This window comes from Sceloporus occidentalis, unplaced genomic scaffold, assembly GCF_023333645.1.
Source record: "Sceloporus occidentalis isolate IW3139 unplaced genomic scaffold, rSceOcc1.0.p SCAF_1, whole genome shotgun sequence".
Taxonomy (NCBI): Eukaryota; Metazoa; Chordata; class Lepidosauria; order Squamata; family Phrynosomatidae; genus Sceloporus; species Sceloporus occidentalis.
Genome location: NW_028316981.1, coordinates 207,071,229 through 207,097,102, shown reverse-complemented (window position 1 = coordinate 207,097,102; position 25,874 = coordinate 207,071,229). Strand labels below are relative to the sequence as shown.

The window sequence follows — 25,874 nt, the reverse complement described above, 5'->3', positions numbered from 1 at the left end:
GATTAGAGCTGAAATGTCCTTTGCTAGAAAAGTATGCACAGGTTGAGTTTCCCATCTCTGAAATTTGGAAATCCAATATACTCCAAATTCCAAAACTGTCCACATGGGTGCCTTAGAACAGTGACACCTTTGCTTTCTGACAGTTCAGTGTACACAAATTTTGTTTTATGCCCAAAAATATTATGTATAAAATTACCTTCATGCTATGTTTATAAAATGCTATACAGAACATAAACCAATTGTATGTTTGGACTTGGGTCCCATCTCCAAGGTATATACAAATGTTTCAGGTTCTGGAAAAAATCCAAAACACTTCTAGTCCGAAGCATTTTGGATAAAGCAGACTCAACCTGTAGTAAAAAACCTGGACAAAAGCATGTAGGCATAAGCAAAGCAGTTAAAACTTGTGCATACCTTTGCAGAGAGAGATATTGTAGTGGGCTATCCCACTTCAGTATTATATTAGGAAAGATATCCACTCTTGGGGTTACGGTAGCTTAATTCCTTCCATCCTTTGAGGAATAGGTGTAACAGTTTTGCACCATTGTTGCAACCATTGCAGGGTAGTCCAGAACACATCTATAAGGGCCATAAAAAACTTGTTTTCTGTAAGGACCAGTTTCTGTTTTGTTACCACTAATGGACCTCACTGTCTTCCCAGGGCCTAGTCAGTCATCCACCAGTTGAACAAACCAGGAGGGAGCAATCTCATAACTCTCTACAAAGGAGAAAGGAAAAGGATCTTTTCTTAATGTGAGAACTGTCTTTTGCGTAGCTGTAGAGTCCCATTCCCTCTCTCACCCATAAGCTTGCAACAATATACTTACTTCAGATTAAGGACTAGTAGTGTCAAAAGCACTTACTTTGAGACAACTGTATATAGTACTGCACTGTAGCTGGTCCTTGAGTGCAAGAACCCGCTGCCTTAGAATTCGAGCGAAAACATTCCACTTTTCCATTTCTTATTCACTTGTTTTCTCTACCTAATACTAACAATATGATTTAATGTAATTATATAGAATCTTAATAATTCCACTATTGATTTTGGGGGGTCTAAAGGCACCAGATCCTGTTTGATATTGAAAGTTAATCAAGTTTGGCCATGGTTAGTACTTGGATGGGAGATTGCCAAGGAATACCAGAGGAAAAATGGTCAAAGCCACTTCTGAGTATTCCTTGCCTATAAGAAAACCCTGTGAAATTCATGGGTTGACAGGTGATTTGAAAGTACATGCGCACACATACGGATTTTAAAGTTGTTGCTTGTAACCATGTAAGGAAAAAAAACAATTTCCTGATTCGGTATTGCAAATCCCAACTATCCAAACAGAACAATTCTAAATCTTACATGAGATTATAACCTGTCACGTCCCCTGTAAAGTCACAATCCTATTTTTTTCAGTCATAGCCTTTGCCCAGTAAATGTGATTTACATTATGTCTTAATTTAATTATAGCTCCAAACCCTGGATAAGTCCTACTCAATTTTACAGTACAATCCTATACTTCTCAGAAGTAAGTCCCATTTAGTTCCATGGGATTTATTCACAGATACCCCTATATAGCAGTTGTGGGAAACCTCTAGCTGTCCAGATAATGTTGAACTACAGCTACCCCATTCTTTAACCACTAAGTATATTGGTTAGGACTGATGGGACTTAGAGTCCAACATTGGAAGATCCCTTGGTTTATAGGACTGCAGCCTAAAAGAATTAAGATACTAACTTAAAAAGATTTATTATACCAACGTACTGTCATTTGTGATAATGTATTCCAAACCCATTTCCCCCCTTTTAACAGAATTATTGTGAACGTGCCTTTCACTTTCTTTTCATAAACATTTGGATTTGTATCTGATCCTGGCAACCTACTTTGCAATCTCTGTTTTTCAGTAATGCATTCCCTATATATCTGAAACTAGCGGAACCATAACAACTGACCTCTTTCAGTTTACTGTGACAATAAATATTATTTCTCTGTCATACAAAGTGTACTCCCAGCATTTATGAAACACAACTTTTCTAGTGTAATTAAAAAAAAAAGCAAAAACATATTGCCAGCAGCCAGGACTGACAGTATTTCTGAGGTTTTGGCATGCCCAGATTGTACTATAATCTTATACAATTGTTTGTTGTTGCTGTGTGCCTTCAAGTCTTTTTTGAGTTATGGTGACCCTAAGGTGAATCTATCATGGGGTTTTCTTGGCAAGATTTGTTCAGAGGAGGTTTGAATCTTCCCCTTGGTCATGTAATGGGGTGACCTTGGGCAAGTCACACTCTCTCAAGGGAAGGCAATGGCAAACCTCTGAACAAACCTTACCAAGAAAGCCCCACAGAAGTCATACTCTCTCAGCCTCAGAGGATGGCCATGGCAAAACCCCTCTGAAGAAAGTAGCCCCAAAACCCCATGATGGTCACACTCTCTCAGCCCCAGAAGCTGGCCAGGGCAAAAGCCCCTGAAAAAACCTTGCCAAGAAAACCCATGATAGTCACACTCTCTCAGCCTCAGAGGATGGCCAGGGCAAAACCCCCTCTAAGCCAAACCTTGCCAAGGAAACCCCACGATGGTCACACTCTCTCAGCCTCAGAGGGCAGCAATGGCAAACCTCTGAAGAAACCTTGCCAAGAAAACCCCATGATAGTCACACTCTCTCAGCCACAGAGGATGGCTATGGCAAAAACCCCTGTCTGAAGAAACAAGCCTAGAAAACCCCACGTCAAATAGAGGCATGATAAGGTCACCCCACTAGATTGCCCTTGGGCAGTAGTAAGTCACACTCTCTCAGCCTCTGGGGAAGGCAATGGCAAACCCCCTCTGAACAAATCTGGCCAAGAAAGCCCCATGCTAGGTTTTCCTGAGGAGGGTGGCCATGAGCCTTGGACGAATGGAGGGGAGGGTGGCAGGTGCTGCCTTCCCAAAAGCCAGGCCTTTGGCAGCCATTGGCGTCCCGCCCGGGGCATCATGGGAGAGGGAACGGTTGCCAGGCAACGGAAGGACTCTTCGGGCCTCGGAGGAAGAGAAGGAGGAGGAGGAGTGCCTCCATTTTGGGGAGAGGAGGAGGAGGAGAAGGGACTGAGGAAGGTGCCCAGGAGGAAGAGCCCACGGGGGGATTGTAAGGCTTCCTGGGGCTGTGGTTGTTGCTGCTGTGGTTGTGCTTGTGTGCCTTCAAGTCGTCTCTGATTTATGGAGACCCTATGTGCCAAACCTAGCATGGGGTTTCCTTGGCAAGGTTTGTCCAGAGGAGGTCTGCCATTGCCTTCCCCTGAGGAAGCTGAGAGAGTGTGACTTCTTGCCTAAGGTCACCCAGTCACTGGTTTGTTGCCTGCACTTGATTTGGAGTTTTCTTGGCTTGTTTCTTCAGAGTTTGGTTTGGTTTTTTGTTTTGTTTTTTTGCCCTGGCCATCCTCTGAGGCTGAGAGAGTGTGACTTACTGCCCAAGGTCACTCAGTGGGTTTTTATGCTGAAGTGGGGACAGACAGGGTTTTTTTTAGTCATGGGGAGCCATAATGGGCTGCATCTGCCCTGCAGAAATAAATCAGTTTAAGACTGCTTTAACTGCCCTGGCTCAATGCTGTGGAATTCTGGGAACTGTAGTTTTGTGAGACACTTAGCCTTCTCTGTCACATTAAACTACAGTTCCCAGGATTCCCTAGCACTGAGCCAGGGCAATTAAAGTGGTCTCAAACTGGATTATTTCTGCATTGTGTTTTGGACCTAACTCTCCTCTGTCAGAGAGCTCTGGTGCCACAACGAACTACAAATCCCAGAATTCCTTAGCATTCAGCCATGGCAGTTGAAGTGGTGTCAGACTGGATTATCTCTGCAGTGCAGGTGCAGCCTTGAATCATGAAGAGCCAAGCTTGAAAATTTCACCCAGTCTCTTATGGTTTTCTTTTCCCAATTGTGCTTGTTTCATGCCCCCCCTTTTTCTTTTAAGCAGTCAAATTTGTTGTTGTTGTTGTCGTGTGCCTTCAGGAGTGCATTTGCATCACAGAAATAATCCAGGTTGACACCACTTTAACTGTCATAACTCAGGGCTGTGAAATTTTGGGGTTTGCATTTTGTTGCACCTGAGCTCTATGTCAGGGAAGGCTAAATGTCTTGCAAAACTACAAATCCTATGATCCCATAGGATGGAGCCATGGCAGTTAAAGCCCTTCATAAGGCATTAATTCTGCAGTGCAGATGCAGTCTGAATAGTCTTTTAAAATGAACAAAGAATTGTTCTGAACCCTGGCAGGTAAAGCGGCATCAAACTGGCTTATTTCTGCAATGCAAATGCAGCCCACGTTGTCTTAGACTTATGGCAACCCTATATGTTTAATGGCTGTGTAGAAGAGTTTCAGCAGGTGTTGCTTGATACCAGGTTTAGTGCCAAGCAACACCTGGGGAAATCCCTCTTTCCTATGACCTTAAAGGTACAGCAGCTGTTGCCAGTTTTCATATCCATCAGTGCAGAATCCCATTTGAGACTGCTTTAACTGCCTTGGTTCAATGCTAGGTAATCTTGGGAACTGTAGTGTTGTGAGACATTTAGCCTCCTATGTCAGAGAGCTTTAATGTCACAATAAACAACAATTCCTGAGCCAGGGCAGTTAAAACAGTCTCAAACTGGATCATTTCTGCAGTGTGTTTTGGACCAAAGTGGAAATCCTGGGAATTGTAGCTTATTGTGACACTAAAGCTGTCTGACATAGGAAGCTAAATGTCTCACAGAACTACATTTCCCAGGATCCCCGTGGAGATGAAAATTTGCTCCTACCACCCATGCCCATTAGATGCCCACGTTTGCTTTAGATGTCCAGGTTTATGTACAGTGGGTCCTTGGTATACACTGGGGTTTAGTTCCAGGATCCTTCATGGATACCAAAATCTATAGATGCTCAAATCTCATTATATAAAATGGTATAGTAAAATGGTGTCCCTTATATAAAAGGGCAAAATCAAGGCTTACTTTTTGAAAGTTATATATATATTTAATGTTTTTAAGCCGTGGATGCTTGAATCCGTCGATAAAGAATCTGTGGATACAGAGAACCAAGTGTATGTGCATTATCTCACTTCTTTTTGCTTAAAATTCAGGAACAAATTGGTTGATTGCTAATTGGTAATTAGCAGTAGAGGTTTGAGTGTAGGACTATGACTCTGGAGACCAAGGTTCAAATCTTTTCTTGCCCATGAAACCTCCTGGGTGACTGTGGGCAAGTCACATGCTCTCAGCCTTAGGAGAAGCAAACCTCCTTTGAACAAATCTTGCCAAGAAAGCCCCATGATTGGGTTCCCATTAGGATCGTCATAAGCCGGAAACAACTTGAAGGCACACAACAACCGCAACAAAATTAAAGCTTATAAAATCCTCACTATTGCAGGGAAGATAAACGTGCTGCTGCATTTGTGCATGGTATATTTGTACAGTGTGTGTGAAATTCTTGCATATCTTGGGCCAGTGGTACAGCATTCAAGAAACCCAGCTATGTGTACTTAAACTAAATATCTACAGATAAACGTTGTAAACTCTTTTAAAACTGAAAAGTTCTTATATTGTAAATGGCAGTGATGTTTATTTTCTTTTGCTTTTGTACTTTAAAGAAGCTTCTGAGTAACAATGTGACAAATGATTTAATGCAAGCATAGTAGAGCAGTTGTAAAATCCCAACTAGAGTCTATCTGTTGAATCAATTGCTTGCATGGGTAAGTCGGTAATTATGTAAATCTCAGAATGGGTCTGCTGTCACTGGGACTAGCAATTGCTATTAAGACAAAAGGTTTAATTTTAAATTATATCCCAATGTGGACATGATGAAATGCTAAGTTGAGGGATATGGGAGGAATGGGTTTGAATTGGGTATTTCTAGATTGTGGCTACCATACAATTGTTTTGGAAGTAAATTATATGAAGTCAGTGAAGTTTAAAGCATATTTGTTAAAGTAGACTTCAGAAGTTATATCTGTTTTGTTTGCAGGCAATTATGTCTAAAAGGGTGTCACTGCCTTCTATCCAACCTCCTTCCCAGCCTACTTCACAACAGTCAGATACAGGCAGAAGTGAGCAAAGCAGCTCGGACGGAGAAACTTCCTCATCCAGTGGGAAAAATTCTCCTTTCAAAAATGAATTAACAAAGAGATTGGCTAGTGTAGCTCCACAAAAGATGGCAATAAACCCTGCAGATCTGAAATTTCAATATACTACAAAATCACAGGAGAGAACCAGAAAACGACAACAGCCCATAAAACTGGAGCCTTTGGTATGTTGATTTTAAACTACAGTGGGCCCTTGGCATCTGCTGAAGTTTGGTTCCAGGACCCCCTTTGGAGGTTTGCCCTTTGAATACCAAAATCTGTAGATGCTCAAGTACAGTACCACCAAATACAATGGCGTAGTAAAATGGTGTCCCTTTTGGAAAGTAACAAAATCAAGATTTGCTATTTGGAATTTATTTATTTCAAGGCATGGATGTTTGGATCTGTGGATAAACAATCTGTGCATACAGAGGGCTGACTGTACTCAGTGAGGCTCTGTTCTAGTTTTATCTTCTTTCTTCTGAAATTTACTGAAAGGCTTTATACTGCAAGGGTACCGTTTCTCCAGGAGCAAATAGTGACATGGTTGCCCATGCCCTCTATCTTGATTACAGGTTGATAAGAAAGTTTTACAGAAGTACTGTATAAGTCTAGAAATTTTATTTTAAAAATTGACCCAAAACAAAACCTGAGTTGACTTATCCATGGGTCAATATAAGTACTGTACTTTAACTGTTATATATTAAAAAGGAGTCATCTCCTGGTGAAAGGCAGGAGTGTAATCTTTCCAGGACACACTGACATCCTTCTTCTTCTCTCTCATCCATCCAGCTGTTAGTGTGAGTACTAACAGTTATATGTGCTCTAATTTTTAACTTCTTTGGCGTTTCTTCTTTTTGCTTCATCATTTACATCCTTTGTTACATGCCCCTAAGTTTTAACCTTGACTTATCCACAGGCCCCAAAACCTGCCCTTGACTTATATATGAGGTTGACTTATTAGTAGAGTATATATGGTAGGACCATGTTTGGCAAGAGTGTAGGGTTTTATAGGATCTGGAACCCTGCCCTCCATGTATACATTTTTATAATGCATGATGAAGGCAATTGATTCATGTAAATATATAAATATGTTCATTTTTACTAGTGTACTGTATAAGTCAACCTCATATATAAATTGAGGGCAGGTTTTGGGGCCAAAATTATGGCTTTTGATTTGACCCGTGGATAAGTCACGGGTAAAACTTAGGGGAATGTAACAAAGGATGCAAAGGATGAAGTAAAGGAAAATAATGCCAAAGAACTGAAAAATCCAGCAGGCACAACTGTTTGTGCTCACACTAAAGGCTGGATGATGATGAGGGAACTATGGTAAATGGTGGCTGTATGATGTGTGGGGAAGGCAACCAGCCTTGGTGGGGTTAAGAAAATGCACACATGTCAAAAAGAATGCAAAGGCAAGAGTTAAGATACAGTATTAACTCTTATTTAAAAGAAAGAGCTTACTCTGACACAGGGGCAGGTTACAGACCGGCATTAAAGTACGTGCGGAGCACGTAATAGGGTTAGGAAGGGGCGGTGCTTCCGCACACAAAATGGCGACAGCTGTTCCACACGGCCGCCGCCATCAATACGCCGCCATCAATACGTCAATACGTCACAGCTGCGCCACCTCCAAACAAGGCGGCGCGGTTATGACGTATTGAGGCCGGGCCATGGCACATAGTGCGCCCTTTGCACGACCCCGGAAGGAGCTCCGTTTCGGAGCTCCTTCCTGCTTTGCGTCGCTGGGCGCAAATTTAGACGGCTGCGCCCAGCGACGCAAGGGAGAAAGGGGCCAAGCGGCCCCTTACTCCTCCTCCCCGCCGCTGTGGGGTGTCCTTGGGGCTTGAAGCCCCAAGGACACCCCTTTCCAGGCTGCGGGGAAGCGGCCTTTTGCCGCTTCCCCGCAGCCTGCAAAGTGGCGGATCGGGGCCTCGGAGGCTGCTGGTCTGGCAGCTGAGGCCCCGATACGCCGGGGAAAGGGGCAGGTGCAGGCCGCCCCAAACGGGCAGTCTGTAACCCACCAGCAGAACTTTAATGAAGCAATGACCCTCTCTGCTATCTCAGCACTCTAAGGGAAAGCGCCAGTGATCTGCCACTGCTGTGATTTTCCCATCCAGGCATTCAAAAAGGCCAAAGTGGTGGCATGGAGGAAAGAGTAGCAGAGGGTCAGTACTTCTTTTAGGTTCTCCAGAACAGACTAAACTCTCATCTTTTGCCACACTACTCATAGAACTCTTTTTTTTTAATCAGAGTTAAAGTACAGTAGTTACATTGACCCATAGATCAGTCAACCCAGGTTTTTTGGATCAATGTTTTGACTATTATTTTTAGATATATATGGGAGTACGTACAGAACCTTATGTACTCATATATAAGGTACTGTATATACTTCCACATGAGTATATACAGTATCTTATATATGCATATTTACAGTACCTATAACTGGGGTTAAGGCTGAGAAGTGTAGGTAGTGGCAAAAGTAAAAACTGGTTGAGTTACTCTTATCCAAAATGCTTGCTATCAGAAGTGCACTGAGTTTTGGAATTTTTCAGATTTTGGAATATTTGCATATACATATAAATTTACCTCCAGACTACACATATAAGGTGTATACAAAACTTAAATGATTGGAGATGGGACTCAAGTAATTTAAGTTTTGTATACACCTTATATGCGTAGTCTGAAGGTAAATTTATACACAATGTTTTAAATAATTTTGTGCATCAAAAATGTTTGTGTGTGTTGAACCATCAGAAAACAAAGGTGTCACTATCTCAGCCACCCATGTGGACACTTTTGGGATTTGGAATATTTAAGGTTTTGGATTTCAGGACATGGGACACTTAACCTGTAGAAGCCTTACATTCCAAGGTGCCTTCAGAGATGACCGTAGCAACCAGTCAAGAGTTTATGATTTGATCAAATGTGGACTTTTGTTTGGAGAGGAAAAAAAACTTCCTAAAAAAAAACCCAGGCGGGTTACAGACCGCACATTTGGGGCGGGCTGCACCTGCCCCTTTCCTCAGTGTATCGAGGCCTCAGTGTTTAGAATGGCAGCCGCTGAGGCCCCGATCCGCCGCTTTTCAGGCTGCGGGGAAGCGGCAAAACGCCGCTTCCCTGCAGACTGAAAAGGGGTATCCCTGGGGCTTCAAGCCCCAAGGACACCCCGCGGCGGTGGGGACGAGGAGAAAGGGGCCACTTGGCCCCTTTCTCCTTTGGTCTGCTGGGCACAGCCGTGTGAAGGCTGCGCCCAGTGGACCAAACCAGGAAGGAGCTCCGAAACGGAGCTCCTTCCTGCTCCGTGCTAAGGGCACACTAGGCGCCCTGGCGTGGAGCGAGCACGTCACTTCCGCGCTGCCCCGTATAGAGGCAGTGCGGTCGTGATATCCTCATGGTGGCGGTCGTGTGGAACGGCTGCTGCCGTTTTGTGCGTGCGGAGCGCGCACTAGGATTAGGGGGTGCGGAAGCACCGCCCATTTCTAACCCTAGTGCGCGCTCCGTACGCACAAAACGGCCCGTTTGTAACTGGCCCCAGTGAGCTGGTAGAGATGTGTGATACCTGGTTAAATGGTCAGACTGCTATGATCACATTTTCCCTTCATTTTTACTCCTTTACAATAGATACATCAGAATGCCTAATAGTATTGTATAGAATTTGTCACTTGCACATATTGTTTTATTTCATATTGTCTATGTTTCTCCTCAACCAAGCCTGTGCTAAAAAAATATCAGTACCACAAGCAACCTGAATATATCTACCAGAAGAACAGGGAGAAGTTGCTAGCTTCTGGAGTATTACAACCTGTAACTTCAGCAGAGAAAAGAAAATGGCCTCCTTCTGTGGAACCAGTGTTAAGTGAGATCTATGAAGAGCTGAGGGAACAGCAGGTACCATCTCTCTCATTTTAAAAAATATGTTACATCATTTAAACCTTCCTTTTCAAACCAATATTTTGAAGACTATTTGCAGTGTCTTTTTAGAACAATCACTTGGGAGAGGTAAAAGTGTTTTTATTCACCTCCAAGCTACAATTAGTGGTTGGGGTACTGTATATCTTGCACATTTATCCACCTTTAATTTGAAAAAGGTTTGCAGCCCTGTGTTGCGATGTCTGGGCAGGTCAGACAGGCAACTTCTGGAATACCACAAGTATAGGTAGTTGTTTGTATATGTTATAAAATTGTGTTTTGATTTTATTTTCAATATCTAAGGCTGCATTCACACTGCAGCAATAATGCAGTTTGACCCCACTTTAACTGCCATGGCTCAGTGCTATAAAAATCTTGGAATTATAGTTTTGTGAGACATCTAGCCTTTTTTTTCAGACAGCTCTTGAGCCACAACAAACTACAGTTCCCAGAATTCCATAGCATGGAACCATGGCAGTTAAAGTGGGGTCAACCTGTATTGTTTCCGTAGTGTGGATTCAGCCTGACTGCAACCATATTAAGACATTAGGTTTGCTGAGATATTACCCTACCCCATTTATCACTCTTGAAGGATAGCTGTTCGAAGTAAAAAGCATGTTCTATTCATTTAGACACCCTCCATCCTGATATTTTTAGGGTTTTAAAATGCACAGGTTGCCTGATGCAGATAGCCATCTTCCAGCTTTTGGAAGGTATAGAAGCAAATATCTGAATAGAGATTGTGTTAAGACATGTGTGGGCGAAGTGTGCCTACAGGTCTCCCATGGCTCCTGAAACCCCTAATTGGATTCCCTAGATCCTCACAGCAGCCCCCCCAAGCCCCCAGGCTCTTTCAAAACATTTCACATTTTTCACGTGCAATAATAGTTTGAGTGGTGGGTTGTTGTTGTTTTTTTGGGAGGGGGGGGATGGCCTAAACTGGTTCAGATTAGATGCAAATGTAGCCATTTATTTTTTGCATCCTCCAGAGCTCTCCAATTCATCCAAAACCTCTGAAAAAATGACTATAAATTGGTTAAAATGATGACCAGGAGTGACATTATATCACTTATGGCATGCTCACATGTGAGGGTGCATCCACCAGAGGGGTGCATGAGGTAAAAATGGCCCCCACACCTTCTGCAGTTTCTCACCCCTCAGAAACTGCAGAAGGTGTGGGAGCCATTTTTATCTCATGCAAGAGATTGCAGTTCCATGTCTCCCCTAAGAGCAGATAAAGAGTAACAGTCAGCAACTTGATGACCACTTTAGTTTAAATTGATCTTTGTGGGAAATGATCCCATGCCGCAAGCTATTCTTGCAAAATATAAGCATTTTCTGTCCCTTCAGGGAGATATATGATTTCGGAAGACTTAAACTCATCCCTCTTTCTACACAGTGCTCTTTCTGTGTAGACTTTGTTAATCTGTTTTCATTAATGAGGGACAAGTGTAGGAAGTAAAACATATGGTCTGGTCTGGAATTATTCTTGTCATTGAAGATTATGTGTAACAAAGATGTACAGGTCAGTATTCACAGCTTTGATTTGCAAGATATTCGGATGAAAGCAGAAGTGGTATAAATGTCATGCTCTTGTTCAACATCTCTTGTACTTGCATGGTTGATACACATTTGTTAACAACAGCAAGATAGGTTTAAGAGAGGTGTGGTGAACATGTGGCCCTTTACATGCTATTTAAGTGCAGTTCCTAGCAACATTAGTTAATGGTGGTGAATGCTGAGAGTTGCCGTCTAACAAAATCTGGAAGGACCCTGTGATGATTTCCACCTCTGGGAGGTTTACATTGTCTGTCATTCCTTTTTCTATTTATTGTATTAAATAGTGTTGTCATTGTATTTAAAAGCTTTGACATTGTTGTATATTGGAGAGATAAGGCCCGTAATTATGCTTTTGAAAAGTTTTATAGCACATTTATAGAGTTTTCAGATTTGAAAAGTTTTATAGCACATTTATAGAGTTTTCAGGTCAGCTGATCCACATATAAATCTCGCATAGACTGTTGTTCAGTGTTATGTTGATGAATATGCAGAGAGGTTTTGGAAGGACAGAGTTGTGTATGTTGTGCAGCTAACCTCCTAAGATAGGAAGATACTATCTTGTTTAAAGCCCAAAGTAAGATTCAATTGCCAGTCCAATCAAAATGAAGCCAAATGCCTTTTGGCCACCTCAGGCAGCAAAATCTTTTTTTCTCCTCCCATCTTGTTTCTGTGTTGCTGCATGGAAGAGATCCTCTGCTTCCAGTTTTAAGCTAACCAGTCTCCAATTAAATTCAAACTGAGGAATTTTATTAAATTAATATGTGGTTTCTTCAAACAAGAAAGAATCATATACTAGAATTTAAGGTAAGTAGAGTTCCTACAGCATATGTAATGAGAAACATTTATTAGTTAAATCGGGAAGCAAAGGTTTCTGATGTCACTGGCGCTTTACAGACCGCCCAAAAGGGCAGTCTGAAAAGGGCCATCATTTGCTGTGTGGAGGAGCCTCAGCGGCCAAACTGCGCAGCTCTCCGCGCAGCAAAAAAGAAGCTGCAAAATGCAGCTTCTTCTTGCAGCGCGCTAATGACGCCGCAAGACACCAATGGTGCACTCATGACGTCATTAGCGCTGTGCGACGTGCGGACGCTAAGCGTCTGCTACATCAAGATGGCGGCGCCCGTGTAGAACAGGCGCCGCCGTTTTGTATGTGCCAAGCGTGTACTAGGGTTAGGGGCGTCCAGAAAGGATGCCCCTTTCTAACTCTAGTATGTGCTCAGCACGTACTAGGGTGCCCGTTTGTAACGGGCCATAGTTGTGCTGAGAAAGAGAATGCAAGTATGATAGCCTTTTCATTTTGCTACTCAGTGATAGTCTTGTCAAAAGGGCCGTTGTGATAATAAACTACCCTTGTTGGCACTCTAAATTTGCAATGAGATGCTGGGATTTTCTTACAAATTGTGATTAGAGAATCAGTTGAACATAGATAATTTGGGGTTTTAAAGTAAACAGTATGTCTAAGTTCCATTTACTTTGCCTTTACAGTTACTGAGTGCTAAAGTTCGACTCCCGACTCCTCCTAAACAGCCACGTAGTGCAGTAAAGCTCAGTGCTTCCATACCAAGCCCTACTCCACCACTTCGTACATTTCAAGAACCAGAAGCAGTAATTAAAGCTAATATTACAGATCCTTTGCAAATTATAAGAACGATATGTGAAAACAAAAACCTTGGATTCCTATATATGACTCCTGCAGTGCCTAGGTCATCAACTGAGTATGAACCATATAAACTGAAGTGAGTTATATTATTTGAACTTTACAATGATCAATTTTATGATAATTAGCTTTTTTGAGTATAAGGTGAATTATAAATTTCCTTTTTATACTACTAGATTTACAAGGTAGCAACAACAGATAAAAGGTTGTGGCCTCAGCAGCCAACAGAACTGTCCCAATTGTTATCAGAAGAAGAAAGCTGGAGATGTTGAGCAGCATATTTTTTTCAGTGCCTGGCTTCTAGGTGATTTCTTAGGGCCACAGTGTTCTGGAAAGGCAGCCTTTAAAAAGCAAAGTAAACAAACAAACAAGCCATCTGAAATCCAGGCATTGCAGGCATTGCCTACTCATTGTTTGGAAATCTTTTTTTCCAGACAACACAGCCAACCAAAAAAATGCTGCACTAGGAAAGCAAAATAAAAACAACACTCAAATCAGTTGGGAGGAATAAATCACCAGGAACAGATGACATACCAGTAGAAGCGCTACAATCCACAGAGACAGAATGAAGTTCTGTTCTAACTAAAGTCTGCTGACAAATATGGAAAACAAAACAGTGGCCCACAGATTGGAAATGATCGATATACATTCCCATTGACAAAACAGGAGACATAAAAGATATCTGTAATTATGGGACCATTGCACTAATTTCCCATGCAAGCAAAGTCATGCTGAAAATTCTGCAGGAAAGACTCCTACCACATATGGAGCAAAATAAATAAATAAATAATCCCACATGTGCAAACTGGATTCAGGAATAGAAGAGACACTAGGGATCACAGTGCAAGCATACAATAGATAATGGAGTACACAAGGGAATGCCAGAAGAAAATTTGCATGTGCTATAGCAAAACATTTGACTGCATAGATCAATCAAAGCTATGGATTGTTCTTAGAGGAATGAGTGCCATTACACTTAATCGTCCTGATGTGTAACCTATACTCGGGACAAATCAATGGGACTCCAGCATATGTGAAATTTTCCTTACGTGGGTGGTCCAGAATGGATCCCCTGTGTATGGCAAGGGCAGATGGTACTGCTGTTCCCCCTCCCCCCGAAAGCTGCTAGTTGTGATACTGAACACACAATAAAGAGGCATAGTATGCCATCTTAAGGCCAGTCGCACACATTAAAATCTAAGTTTCTGCCATTTTATCATTTAAAATTCTGGTGCTGATAGAAATTATAGCTATTGACCTGATAACAGGAAACCTGGCATCCCTTGTCTATTTGATGCAACCTACAAATATTCCAGATTTTTATTCTAATAAAAATGATTTTTATTCTAATTTTTCACATACACTGTGATATATTTCTGTCAAATTTTGTGAATGCTATTAATATACTTTATTCACTTATACTTTTATATTGGTTTAGTTAAGTTTGTCAAATGCTGTTACGGCTTTCCTGTTCCATTTAAGCCTATGGACTAAAACCAATTGGTAATCCTGACTAAAGGAGACAACTGAATGGTCCTAAGAAGCTGGCACGAAAGGGATTTTCGTGGGCTGATTTGAAGGGAGAATGAATGACCTGAGAGAATAAGACCACAGGGAGAATAACTGAATAAAAAGCTAGAAGTGACAGCACAAGAGAGGCTTGCAGCCAAATATGTTGACACAACAGAAGACCTCCTCTTTTTGTTTTTAAAAGATTGTTTGTTTTGTTTTTTGCAAAATTGGTCTGTAGAGACCCCATGTCCAATTTTAAAAGATATTTACCCCGTTGACACAATTCTCTGCAGGCCCCACAAATGACAAAATGACTTATTTTATCCATTGAAGAGCAGTCCTTCAACTGAAGGGGTTTGTGAAATAATACTGTACTGTAATTCTTGCAATGCTACCTTATTCCAGCAAACAGTAGAAATAATCACTTTGGGGGTCTTGAATAGGCGAGGTGTTTTTTTTTTAAATGTTAAAGTGCTACTCATAAAACTACTACTCCCAATCTACACAGAAATATGTAGTTTTGTAGGGCTTGCAGTGGGGTTTTGTAGGGATACAGAGGCTCAAGTGGTTAAGATGCTGACTGTTGATTGCAAGACTGGCAGACTGGCAGTTTGAGGCCTGGGTGCTGCAAGATGGGGTGAGATCCTGTCACTAGTCCCAGCTTCTGCCAACCTAGCAATTCAAAAGCATGCAAATGCAAGTAGATAAATAGGTACCACTTCTCAGTGGGAAGGTAACAGCATTCGGTGCAGTCATGCTGGCAACATGATCACCAGAGAAGTCCTCAGACAACGCTGGCTCTTTGACTTAGAAATGGAGATTAGCACTACCCTCTACCACTAGACATTCATGTCAAGGGACTACCTTTACCTTTACCCTTTGGGGCTTGCATAGGATTGTACTCTGAAAATGTTAACACCTAAGCCAAAATAAATAAAAATACTCCAGGGGAATACAATGGTTGTTTTTAATTTTGAGAGCTGGGGGATTCACTCTGGAATAGAAATTGATAAAGAAAGGAAGGGAAATGAAAACAATATCTGGAGTCTGATCCAATCTTATTCAGAAGCAAGCTTTTCTTAACATAAAGAGACATATCTAAGTGTTAATATACATTTAACCAGTCAATGGTTTGTTTGTGTCTTCTTTTCATGAAAAACTGTTAATAATACATTTTCTTTTCAAAAAGCAGGGGGATTCAATGATAAAATGTTCATGTATTACAGTTTAACACTAACATGTTGGCTCAACTTCTATAAAGCCAGGAAATTGAAAATTAAAGGTTGTGTCATAACAGACATGCACCCTGAACACTGCTAATGTTGTTCAATGCCACAAACTCTGCTGGCTTGCAACTTATCCTTCACACACCCAGGGTATTTCTTGCTCATTCAGTTCCAAATCGAAATGGTGAAAGTGACACGCCTGGCACTCACCAAATACCTCATGTTGTTTGAAGTACAGTGCACCCTTACTTTACACAGGGGATCTGTTCCAGACTCCCCCGCATAAAGCAAATTCCACCTATGCTCAAGACCCATTTAAATTATTTAATTTACTTGGAGAAATACACACACAGAGGATTAAGGATTAAGAGTACAAATGGGCTATTTTCTCACAAGTACATAATATTTGTGGATTTCTACAAATGTGTCAACAAAGTGAATTAGGCTTAAAATGTTACTGTACAATTCTTTGGGCCTAGGTTGGAGGACATGTTTGGGAGCCTTTTGGATATTTTTATCCCACCACCGCCCTTGAAAACTCTCTGCACCATGGGCACGCACCCCATTGTTCCCAATGGGATGCGCCGCCCCTTCTCCTCACATGGCTTTCAGCGTATGCTGAAAGCCACGTAAAGCACGCCCGCGTATGACACGGGCGCACTGTATCTGAGTCTTACGAGAAGGAATCATCCGGTGAATTGATCCATGACCATCAGCAACCACCCAGCCATGTCACTTTTCCCAGAGTGCATTCATATATTACCAATTATCTCAATCTACTGCTAAAAGACCTGTAGAGGAAAATATTTATGTGACTTCCCAAGAACTACAAAAGTAATAATGTTCTCTTCCTAAGAAATGTTAGAAATAAATCTTGACGTGGTGGAAAGTTCTATTAATTTCCTGCACTCTTTTCCCCTTCTGTTAACCAGTGAATTGGAACCAGAATGTGTGCAGGATGAATAATTTGGTTTTAAATAAGAAAACTGAAAATATCTGAAATAGTTCTTATTAGTCTCTCCTTTCTTACAGGTTCAGAACAGCCACAGAAAGAAATTAATCTGTTGCCCCCTTGTTCAGTGGATGGCAGTTGAGTGAATTAAGTTACTATGTATTCTACTAAATTAAATGTTTTCATTTATTTATAGAATTGTAAGTTATGATGGCATTAACAAAAATGACTACTACACGATTAGCCCAAATGCAATTATTCATACATATAATGGGGAAGTTGAGTATCTGGAACTTCAGCGCTGGGAGCAGGAATATCTCTATCACAGAGCACTTTCCAAAATTACTATATTTACAATATTTCGCAAATGGAAGTCATTTAATGTATGGAGGAAGAATGTCCGCTCTAAGAAGATAAATATGTGTCGCCGAGCTTTGCAGAAGAACTTATTCATTGTTAATGCTGTACGTATGCTTTTATTACTGAGGTGATCTATATAAAAAGGGTTGGACACTGAGGGGCGAAGCAGACTGCCCCTTTGTGCTGGCTTGAGAGCAGTATCACAGCACCTGCTTGACCACACAGCTGGCATATTTTTGTTCCTTCACCTTGTTCTACTCTTCCTTCATATTATCTTTCTGCTCATCTTAAGAGTATGTGCATTCTTTTGCTAACCTAAGGAAGGTGTTCCTGTTCCTCAACACTTGACCACACAATCTATATAGAGCAAAGCACTACTTTAATAGCTTTTTTGCTAAATGCTCATGTGGTCCTCAAGGTCTCCAATGAATGTGGTTACAAAGCACATTAAATAAGATATTAGTGGCTGAATCAACTTTCAGGAAGAGATCCAAAACACACTGCAAAAATAATCCAGTTTGAGATGGCTTTAATTGCCCTGGCCTCAGTGCTAGGGAATCCTGAGAACTGCAGTTTATTGTGGAACCAGAGCTCTCTGACAGAAAAGGCTAAATATCTCACAAAACTACAGTTCCCAAAATTTTCTAGCATTTAACCAAGGCAGTTAAAGCTGCCTCAAATTGCTGATTTCTGCAGTTTTTGGACCCTTATGACAGACAGTTTTGATCCATTCAGGCCATCCCACCATTACTGTAAAACCAATCTATGTTATATCAGCAAAGGGTGCGGGAGGGGGGGAAGAAAGGTTGGAACTTATCATGAAAGCATATTCTAGCTAGTGTAATGAAAGAATACAAGAGCCACCACACACTTTGTTTTAATCACTGGCTCTACGTTTTGCCTTTTCCATCTCATACATTCCATATCTTTATACACTCAAACAGTCTCATTGAAGCCAGCGCTCACACTCAGAAACTCCCTGGCTCTGTATTTAACCACATGACATGTAAAGGCATTTCCCAAGCATTTTTCCTTTCGTATTGCAATCTGACTCCTCTTCCTAAGAAAATGCTAATCTGTTTTCCAAAAGGATTAATCTCACACAAACTTGGCCCTGGAATGGAAGTGGGGAGCAACTGAAGCAGGAAAGAATCAAAGGGTCTAACCACTTGATTTCCTCCCTCTCAGCCTTATTGAGAATGTGAAGCTAATCTTTATGCTCTTTTATGCCAACTATGGCCCGGTGCAGACTGGCTATTAAGGCTGGCCTGGGGGCAGAGTCAGGGCATGGCTTCCACATGATGCATGCTCTGACTCCACCCCAGGGCGCTGTGACGCCACGTGCCACTCCACATGGTGTGCGGCAGCACGGTGCTCCACACGGTGCAGCGCCAAAGGAGCGCCTTAAAGCTGCAGTGCTCCCCTTCCAGGGCGCAAAAAGGACCCACTTTTTGCAGCTTCTTTTTGCACGCTAGAACGGCCAGATTGTGGCCGCAGCGTGCAGTTGCTGCGGTCTCAATCCAGCGCACCTGAAGGCGGCTGCAGGCAGCTCCTTAGCGGTAGTCTGCACAGCCTCTATGAGAAAGCTTCAGGATAAATTACAGTGGTTTGATCTCATTAACTGGTTCTTACTATTTTACAGTGTCTGAGACCAGCAATTCTGAATATCCAAGAAATGTGCTACCAGATCAGTGACTTGGCACTCTGTCAAATTGAAAAGGGCTATATATACACACTGGTAGAATTCAAAGGTACTCAGTTGGATCAGCTAAAAGAAGTGAGTTTCATTGGCTGTTTGGTCTTTCAAGGTTTTGTATGTAATTTTAGTGAGGTGAAATATAAACTCTTAACTGCATTGTAATTTTCAGGTGACGTCTCATCTGTCAGAGTTCAGGGAATTAGCCAAAGAAGTCGTAAGGGGTGCATGCAGAACTGCACTGCTTGAGTCAGGTTTTACCCCTGATGATTACTATTATGCAACAGAGAGTTCAGGTACAAAATTGTTGGGCATTAGAGTAGTTAATGTTTTAAAAGTGAATATATTATCTGTTTCCTACACATTGGTTTAGTTTCGTACTTCGAATTGTTTCAGCAATGTACATCTGTATTTTTTTCCAGAACAGATAATGATGACACCAAGACTAGCTGCTGGAAGTGCTATTATTCCTCGGACTGACAAAGATCTTTATGGTGAACAAGCTGAAAAAATGACATACACAGAACAGGCCAACAAAAGAGCTCAGTGTGGAAGACTGACATGGTTGGTATTTGGCACTTTGCAGATCCACATCTAATTGTTCTTTTTCCTAATTTAGAAATAATAATGTAAGAAGTTAATTTTTTTCTAGAAGTGTTTCTTGCAAATGAATAGCCACCTGTATATCCCCACAGGAAGTGCTTGCATAAAGTCTACTATGCTGGCTTCTAAATACTCTCACATACTTACTAGCATGATTAATATCACTTGAGTGGGAAGTGATTGTATAATGCTGGAATTCACAGCTTTGGGACAGGCCAAGGAAGAGTATTGTCAGAAATAGAGCTTGGAGTTCAGGAAACCTGATTTTATAAAGCTCATGGAAATGCTAGGTGGAATCCCAGGGATAGAGATGTGAAAGGAAGAAGACATTCAACAAGGGTGGGAATTCATGAAGAAGCAGTTGCAAAAAACCCAATCACAAACAATTCCATGGAAGAAAAAGAAAAGATATGCATCTGAAGAAGTCCATGTAGTTGCACCATAAACTCAAGGAGTAAGTTAAAAGGATAATGAGTTCTTTATATATAAAGAATGGAAGGAAGGATGAATTACCAAGGAAGAGTGCATGTATGGAGCTGAAGCTTGCAGTAATATTGTAAAGAAAGCTAAATCTCAGAATGAGGGAAATGGAGCAGCAGAAAGAGTTTTTTTCAGATAGGTTTAAAACAAGAGAATAACCAAGGAAATAGTGGGGCAGGAAATCAGTAGGTTTAGTAAAATGTTAATAGATCACAACAAAAAGGCAGAATGGCTCAATACCTATTTTGCTTCAGTTCATGGCAAAAAAGAGCTGTATGCAAGAATGCCTCCAGAGATGGTAAGAGATCCAAATTGCAAATCAAGCTTGATATTGAGGAATCACCTAGTTAACCTAAACGAGTTTAGATTGGCAGGGTGAGATGAACTGCATCTGAGCATACGGAAGGAATTTGCTGATGTACCCTTAACAACTTGCCATCATTTTTGAAAAACCTTAGAGAATAGGTGAGGTACCAGAAGACCGGAGGGCAAACATTGTCCCTCTCATGATGACCTAAACGAATTTAGATCGGCAGGGCGAGATATTCCATGATATTTTGATGAACAGACTGATTGAATGTGGAATAAATGGAAATGCCTGATTGCCTTCAATCCCATTTTGTAAAAAAGTTGGGATATAAGTGTAATGAATAAATAAATAAACAGAAAAACTTCAACACATCAATGGATGTGCTTCAAGCTTCAGGAAAGTCTACCATGGAGTGCTGAAGGGTTCTTTCTTGAAGCCATCACTCTTCAACATTTTAATCAGTGATTTAAATGATGAGTTAGAGGGAATCATTATCAAGTTTGTGAACGATAACAAAACTGGGAGGAGTAGCTAAGACACTGGAAAATAGAAACAGAATTCAAAGGAACTTTGATAAACCAGAAAACTGGGCTGAAACTAATACATAGAATGAAATTCAGGAGAGAAATTGAAATTCTGCAATTAAGCTTCAAAAACCAAATGTACACTATGGGATGAGGGATAATTGGCTTAGCAGTTACACATTTGAAAAGGACTGAAGGGTTACTGTGGTGTTATTGAGTCTCTAACATGAGTCAGCAATGTGATGCTGCAGCAAAGAAGGCAGATAATATTTTAATAGAACCATAATTTTAGCTCAATAGAAGTAAAAGTCCCACTACAGTGGATCCTTCATATTGGTGGGCCTGGCACTCTGCAAATTTGATGGCCTGCGGATTGCCATTCTCAATTTTATTCAGTAGCAGCAGGTGCATGCTGATGTGTCCATGCACATGTTGACACCAATGAAAACTATGGTGCAAAACTGACTGTTTTGTTCCATCTGTGGGGGGCCCTGGGACTTAACCTCTGCAGATGGTAAGGATCCATGTATATTCTGTGGCAGTCAGGCCTTACCTGGAGTACTGTGTTCAGTTCTGGGCATCTCATTTTAAGAAGATGATAGTGAGGTTGGAGTGGGTTGAGAATAAGGCAACAAAGATAAGAGGTACAGAGAACAAAATACACGATGAAAGGCATGTTCAGCCTGGTGAAGAGAAGACTGAAGGGTGATATTTAAAGGGCTGTCACAGAGGGAAGGGTGCAGATTTGTTTCTTGTTGCCCAGAGGGGAGGACGAGGTTGAATGGTTTTAAATTACAGGAAGACAGATTGTAATTAAACATTAGTAGGTACATTTTGAGGGTAAGAGCAGTTTGGAAATGGAACAAGTAGTGGAGTCTCTTTCTCTGGACATCTTTAGAAAGAGACTGGACAGCTACTGGGGATGCTCTAGCTGGAGTTTCTGCTTTGAGCAGAGGGTTGGACTCAGTGACCTTCCAATTCTGTGACTCTAGGCATAAAGTTACATTACACCAGTACTTACTGTCTTAAGAAATTATTCTCATGAAGAAAAGCAATGCATTTATTGTTAGGTTTCTCATAGATTGGTACTTTATATTTGTTGTTGATTTGGGGGATTGCAGTATAGCTTTTTGGTTTTTGCTGGGTTGTGCCCTTTGTTGCATCCATGTCCATGCTTTCCATTTTTTTTCCAGGTCTGTTTGTAGTCATGTCTTGAATGTGTGCTTGGGCTGTTCCAAAGAGGGGGATTCTTGGCTGTAATGCAAAAGCACCATTTTGTTGGTGTACTTACATGCTGTTAGCAGAGACGGGGCAAGATGGCAATGACTAACTACTGCTGAATTAATCTTCCAACATTATCTGGCTCTATCACTTCCATACACCTTAAAATGCCACACAAAGGCAAGAAAAGAATCTGGACCAGTCCCAACAACAATATTAAAATCCAGGAATCTTTCAAAGCAGCAAAACATATGGAGATTGACTCACTTTTTCCAGCAGCAGAGATAACACAACTTGTGAAAAACAGATTTGCAACTACATCTTTTTTCCCACTCTCTAAGTCATTACAGAAATCTGAATTAAGTAAAATAGCCTCCTCAGTTCTTCAAAGTCCAATATAAACTATTCTCCAGAGCAGCAAGATAGCAGAGACAACCCCCTGGAACTTGCTGGCAGTAATGTTGAGCCCTTCCATGAGGTCTGCCTGTTGTTTGCAGAAACATTGATTCTAATATTCTAATATTGCGGAGACTTAAATGATATTGCAAAGAAGGTGGAGAAATTCCAACAAGCCTTTCACATGCAAAACCCTGATGGCAAACAGGGTTAAAATAGCAGCTAGTTTTTGGTCACATGGAGGAAGATTGCCCATCTCATCAGGACACATGGGTGAAGCCCAACATTGCTGTGTACAGTGAGCCCTCAGTATCCACAGGGGATCTGTTCCAGACCCCCCCCCCACAGATACCAAAATTCACAGATACTCAAGTCCCATTGTCCCCATCCCCTCTCCAATGCCAGCCTCACCGTTCTCACTGCAGCAGGCAACAGGGGATACCTCTTCTTCCCTGCCTCCCCCCCTCTTCTCTTCCCCCATTTCTTCCCCGTCGGCGCTGTCATGGCTCTTCTCTTCCACCTCTGTTGCCCTGCCACTGCTCGTCCTCCTCTTTTTCCTCTTCTCCGCTCTTCCTCCTCCTTTTCCTCCTCTTCCTCTTCTCCGCTTTTCCTCATTCTTGTTCTCCCTCCTCCTCCTCTGCCAATGCCACCCCCCCATGGGCTTGACATCGGTGTATGCTCAAATCCGCAGATGGCAAGTCTGCGGATACGGAGGGCGGACTGTATTACAGAAAAATCGATTCCTCTTAGAAATTCATCTCAGTGTCTATATTTGGAATGGCAGGAAGTCAGTTGTAAGATTATTTTCCCAGATGGTAAACTCCCACAGCAGAACAACTGAATTAAAAGACTGTCACAAACACAAAATAATAAATTCCTTTGGCAAGCGCATTACATCAAAACTATCGGTCTTTAAGGATGAGGTTTTCTGTGACTTCATCGCAATAGAAACAACAAACAGACAGTGCTAATCCAATTTAACCACTGCACTCTGCTGATAATAAATCTCTACATGCCTCAGGTGACAAATCCCAAATCAGAAACTTGTGGACTGACCTGGAATCATATCCTGCTAATCTCTTTGTAGAATCCAAATGAATTTGTAGTCCGGGGGGGGGTGGGGGGAGATTTAAATGTTAGACTGGGCTTCAACAATCATATCCTGTACACCCGGCACAAACACCCTCCTCCTAACCTTGAAGATGACAAGATCTGATGCTCAAAAGACAAGAAATCAATTTTTTCAGGCCTATGTCTGGCTCAAACAGTCTTCAGACTAAACCTTTGTATGTTAAACAGTGCTCAGAAAAGAGACTGTCCAGCTGAATTCACTTATCTCTCTGGGTCCAGAATGAGCACCATTGAACATATAATCATTTTAGGGACTTTCTCCCCTATGCTAAGGACCCAGGTTTGAAAGTGATAATTTTGAAATTCAGATATACCTAAGGGATTTTACTCAGGAGACACATACTAAGGATTGTTATCAGCTCTCTTTATTGCCACCAGGAAGGACTTATCACTGAGCTAAATGGACCACCCCTCAAATATATCAAACAGTGTGAAATATTGGCCTCAAACCACCTTCACTGTCTTTGGACTGCCCTGATATCATCCAAGTCCCCTGATGAACATTTGAGGAACTGCAACACACCCAAGTGTTATTCCAGTATTTGAACTACCAGAATAGTGCACACTGAAGGCGACAACAGCACCACTCAAGCCATAGTTCCACAAGGAATGTATTAATGCTAATAAGGTTCTCATTGCCATTTACCAGGGTTACGTATCCAATACTATGCCAGAAGCTGTGTTAAAACTGCTTCAGCAGAAGAGAAGCTACAAAAATTGATGGTGTACAAAAAAGAAGAAGAAGAAGCCATGAAGAATAATTGGACACAATTTATCCAGGCAGTCAAATACAGTATCTAAGCTTTATTTTGGCATATTACACCAAGTTCCCAAAGTAATGCACCAGTTACAATGGACTGTCACATCCCTCCGGGGCTCTGGGAGGATCCCTTTCAAGCACTTTATAAGGATGTTGAAGGTGGATCTATATTGAAAGTGGATGTACGAGCCAAAATATAAAGAATCTCTCAAGATGGACACTGGTGACAGCATCAGAGATCAAGGACCTTGCAGCTCATCTGAGAATGGGGAAGGTTTCAGGGTAAGACTTAATACCTTCAGAAGCCATTAAAAAGTTTGGAATTCTGGGGCCCTATTCTGGCCTCGTTTTTCATCTGTATTGACAACTATGGTCGAGCGCTGGGGGCTTGCAGTCATTGTCCCCATATTTTGAAAAGGAAGGAGGAAGGATCCTGACAACTATAAATCAATTAGTCTCCTCAATATGATCGGAAAACTTTATGTAAGACACTTACAGTGGAAGCTCTAGACCTGGCTTCAACATGAAAACATACCTGCCGAGGAAGAAGCTGGCTTTAGAGAAGACCATAGATCAAAGCATTCTACTGCATCATTTCATTGAAAAATATTCCACCTGCAACACAATCTCTCTCTCTCTTTCTGTTGCCTTTATAGACTTTAAAGCATCTTGAACCAAACTGTGGGAAAAACTGGACGCTTCCTTGATGTAAACCCCAGGGTATTCTCACCAATGCCATTGTCACTGAGAAGGGCAGCAAGGAAGGCTGCATTCTATCTCCACTCCTGTTCAACTTATAAATCAGTGGCATGGTGTGTCGGGTGTGTCATCTCAACAACACAAACGTCCAGCCTCCAAAACTAGAGGGAATGCATATCTCAGCTCTGCTTTATGCATATGACACAGCAGTACTTTCGAGAACACTCAATGGCCTAGAAAGAGCACTGAAACAGAGTACTGCAGAGCGGGTCACCCAGTATTCAACTATATATTAAAAAAACCACCTTAAAATCATGGCATTTCTTTAAAAGGTCCAAGTACAATATCTGGAGTATAGATGGCCACAGGATTGAGCAGGTCTCCTGTTTCAAAACATTTGGGGGGGGGGGGGCGGGGAGAAAATCTTTTATGTTAGTGTTAGTAGGAAAGCACATAAGGAGTATGCTGCTTGTGATGCATAGAGGAGCTCAACAGCCATCCTCAAATTTCTTAGTGAAGAGAAGGCCATTATATACCAGCAGTGCCCAAACATTTTGAAGCCAAATCAGTTGAACAATTCCTTTGGATTCCAGCTGAGACCGCCTTCTCAACTTTGCACCATTAGAACTTGTGCAATCTAAATCTCCAAGGCGGGTTACAAACCGCCACTTGGGATGTCCTCAGGACGTCCCAGTTTAAAAAAGGGGCGTCTCTTCCAGACGCCCCTATTCCTGTTATGGACTCTGTCCGTAAAAATGGTGCCGGCCGTTCCACATGGCTGCCGCCATCTTGACGTAACGGACGCTGTGTGTCCGC

At 41.7% G+C, this 25,874-nt stretch overlaps 1 protein-coding gene across 3 annotated transcripts in view; it reads left to right on the top strand.

Annotated features, from left to right (window-relative positions):
• Positions 1-3,046: 3,046 nt before the first annotated feature.
• Positions 3,047-25,874, top strand: part of LOC149323271 (dynein axonemal heavy chain 6-like) — a 187,108-nt gene continuing 164,280 nt past the window's right edge. For 2 of the 3 annotated variants that reach the window (XM_089488669.1, XM_089488671.1), the window contains exons 1-8: positions 3,047-3,111; positions 5,963-6,244; positions 9,777-9,953; positions 13,017-13,267; positions 17,075-17,342; positions 18,881-19,015; positions 19,107-19,230; positions 19,357-19,498. In XM_089488669.1, the coding sequence (XP_089344795.1) occupies positions 5,969-6,244; positions 9,777-9,953; positions 13,017-13,267; positions 17,075-17,342; positions 18,881-19,015; positions 19,107-19,230; positions 19,357-19,498 (1,373 nt within the window). In that variant the 5' untranslated portion in view covers positions 3,047-3,111; positions 5,963-5,968. Of the gene's footprint in view, positions 3,112-5,962; positions 6,245-9,776; positions 9,954-13,016; positions 13,268-16,970; positions 17,016-17,074; positions 17,343-18,880; positions 19,016-19,106; positions 19,231-19,356; positions 19,499-25,874 lie in introns of those variants that run through there. The other variant, XM_089488670.1, reaches the window with a different exon arrangement.